Here is a 2686-nt window from a genome sequence, read left to right on the forward strand (position 1 = left end):
CACAACAAAATGGTGTAGCTGAAAGGAAGAATAGGACTTTGAAAGAAATGTTTAATTCCATGTTGTCCTATTCAAGATTACGTGAAGGGTTTTGGGGTGAGGCAATGTTAACTGCGTGTTACATCTTGAACAGAACTCCAAATAAAAGGAGTAAGATTAATCCTTATGAACTTTGGTGTAAAAAGGTACCAAATTTGTGTTATCTCAAAGTTTGGGGCTTTAGAGCAGTTGTAAGGCTCACTGAACCCAAAAGGAAAACATTGGGTGAGAGAGGTGTAGATTGTATCTTCATTGGATATGCTGAGCATTCCAAAGCATATAGATTCTATGTTTTAGAATCTAATGACTCTGTGTCTGTAAACACTGTGATAGAGTCAAGAGATGCTATCTTTGACGAAGAAAGATTTACATTTATATCTATACCACGGGACATGATTCATCAATCTTCTAGCAAGAGTACTACTCAAGCTGAAGATGTTTCTGGTAGTGTAATTTCTGTACCTGAACATAGGAAAAGGACAAGAGCTAGAAAAGCGAAGTCTTTTGGATATGACTTTTAACTTTATCTAGTTGAAGGAACAAGGAATGAGACTTTATGTCAACATCATTATTGTTTTAATATTGTGGAGGATCCAAAGACTTTTAGTAAATCTATGGCTTCTAGGGATGTTCATTTCTGGAAAGAAGCAATTCAGGATGGGATTGATTCTATCATGCATAACAATACTTGGGTATTGTCTGATTTACCTCATGGTTGCAAGGCATTGGGAAGTAAGTGGATCGTTAAAAGGAAAATGAATGTGGATGGCACAATTGATAAGTATAAAGCTAGATTGGTTATCCAAGGCTTTAGGCAAAAGTAAGGCCTTGACTTCTTTGATACTTATGCTCCTGTTGCTAGAATTTCCACAATTAGATTATTATTAGCTCTTGCATCTATACATAATCTTGTGATTCACCAAATGGATGTGAAAACTGCATTCTTAAATGGAGAATTAGATCAGGAAATTTACATGAAACAACCTGAAGGGTTTGTGATGTCTGGTAATGAACATAAGGTGTGCAAGTTGAAGAAATCTTTATATGGTTTGAAACAAGCACCAAAACAATGGAATCAAAAGTTTGATGATGGGATATTGTTTAATGGTTTTGCATTAAACCAGGCTGAGAAATGTGTATATAGCAAATTTGATTCTTCTGGTAAAGGAGTTATAATTTGTCTATATGTTGATGATATGTTAATTTTTGGTACTGATCAAGGTGAAGTTGATAAAACCAAGAAATTCTTATCATCTAGTTTTGACATGAAAGAAATGGCGGAGGCTGAAGTAATTCTTGGTATAAGAATTGAAAAGGAAACAATGAGATTTCAGTTTATCAATCTAATTACATTGAGAAGAAAAAGTTTCAATTTTAGAATTGGTCTCCTTTAAGCACTCCTATAGATCCTAATCTTAAGCTTCTACCTAATAAAGGATCTCCAGTTTCTCAACTTGAATATTCTAGAGCAATTGGTTGTCTTATGTATGCCATGATTAGTACTAGGCCTGATATAGCTTTTTCTGTGGGTAAGCTTAGTAGATATACTAGTAATCCTAGTGTACATCATTGGCAAGCAGTGAATAGATTATTCAAGTATTTGAAAGGAACCAAGGATTATGGTTTGACTTATAGTGGATATCCTTCTGTTTTGGAAGGTTATTTAGATGCCAGCTGGATTACCAACTTAGAAGATCACTCTTCTACAAGTGGTTGGGTATTTATTCTTGGAGGAGCCATTTCTTGGGCATCCAAGAAACAAACTTGTCTTACTAACTCAACTATGGAGTCTGAGTTTGTAGCATTGTCTGTTGCTAGTTAGGAATCTGAGTGGCTGAGGAATTTGATTTATGAAATTCCATTATGGCCTAAACCGATATCCACCATATCTATCAGATGTGATAGTTCTGCTACTTTGGCTAATACATATAGTCAAGTGTATAATGGTAAGTCTAGACACTTAGGTGTTAGACATAACATGATTTGTGAGCTCATCATAACTGGTGTGATATCTGTGGAGTTCATGATAACTCAGTTGAATTTGGCCAATCATTTAACCGTAGGGTTAGCAAGAGATCTTGTGCACAAGGCGGTCATAGGGATGGGTTTAAATTCCACCTAAAATCTTTCATATTGAGATACCTAATTCCCATCTAGTGTAATATTAGATGTTGAATTCATTGTGGAAAGCTTGATATTTAAAGATTGGAACACATTATTATCATCATCCCAATGTATGTGTTCAGTACTGCAAGTAAAAGAGGTTGAATTATATTCTTAATAGTTCTTTTGAAAAATTACATTTACAGGTGCAAGAATAAAATTACTACCTATATAAGCATGGAGTTTAGCTGCTTCAAGAAGTTAAGACTTGGCTTTGATATGCTTATTGAAAGATGGGACACAAGCTAGTAAAATATAGTGTCAAGTTAGAACTTAAGAGAATGTAAACTGTTGTGTGTATTATCTTCATGTATTCACTATGGATAGAAAAGGTTCAATCCTTAGTGACACCCTGATATTCGAATATTTGGATTGTATAATACACTAACGTGAAATTCAATCGTCATGACATTTCATTTATGCATCAGTTTGTTGGTGTTATGTTTCATTTTAAATTAATTAAGATTACACTTAAATGGGGGAG

The 2686-nt window shown here is 34.4% G+C and overlaps 1 protein-coding gene across 1 annotated transcript; it reads left to right on the top strand.

Moving 5' to 3' along the window:
* The first annotated feature begins 653 nt into the window (after positions 1–653).
* On the top strand, positions 654–2360 carry LOC145163977 (secreted RxLR effector protein 161-like). Its single transcript, XM_079082709.1, has 4 exons — positions 654–771; positions 1261–1328; positions 1418–1756; positions 2349–2360. The coding sequence occupies exons 1-4, from the start codon at positions 654–656 to the stop codon at positions 2358–2360; spliced, it is 537 nt and encodes a 178-aa protein (XP_078938835.1).
* Positions 2361–2686: the final 326 nt, after the last annotated feature.

The sequence above is a fragment of the Lactuca virosa genome, chromosome 3 (assembly GCF_052849685.1).
Source record: "Lactuca virosa cultivar CGN04683 chromosome 3, Lactuca_virosa_CGN04683_v6, whole genome shotgun sequence".
Classification (NCBI taxonomy): domain Eukaryota; kingdom Viridiplantae; phylum Streptophyta; class Magnoliopsida; order Asterales; family Asteraceae; genus Lactuca; species Lactuca virosa.

Excerpts from the sequence above, each read along its gene's own strand:
- LOC145163977 (XM_079082709.1), top strand. The coding sequence starts at position 654 with ATGGCTTCTAGGGATGTTCATTTCTGGAAAGAAGCAATTCAGGATGGG. Across the intron at positions 772-1,260 it reads TGGTTGCAAGGCATTGGGAA|GTGAAGTTGATAAAACCAAG; the intron begins GTAAGTGGATCG and ends GTACTGATCAAG. Across the intron at positions 1,329-1,417 it reads AAGAAATGGCGGAGGCTGAA|AATTGGTCTCCTTTAAGCAC; the intron begins GTAATTCTTGGT and ends TTTCAATTTTAG.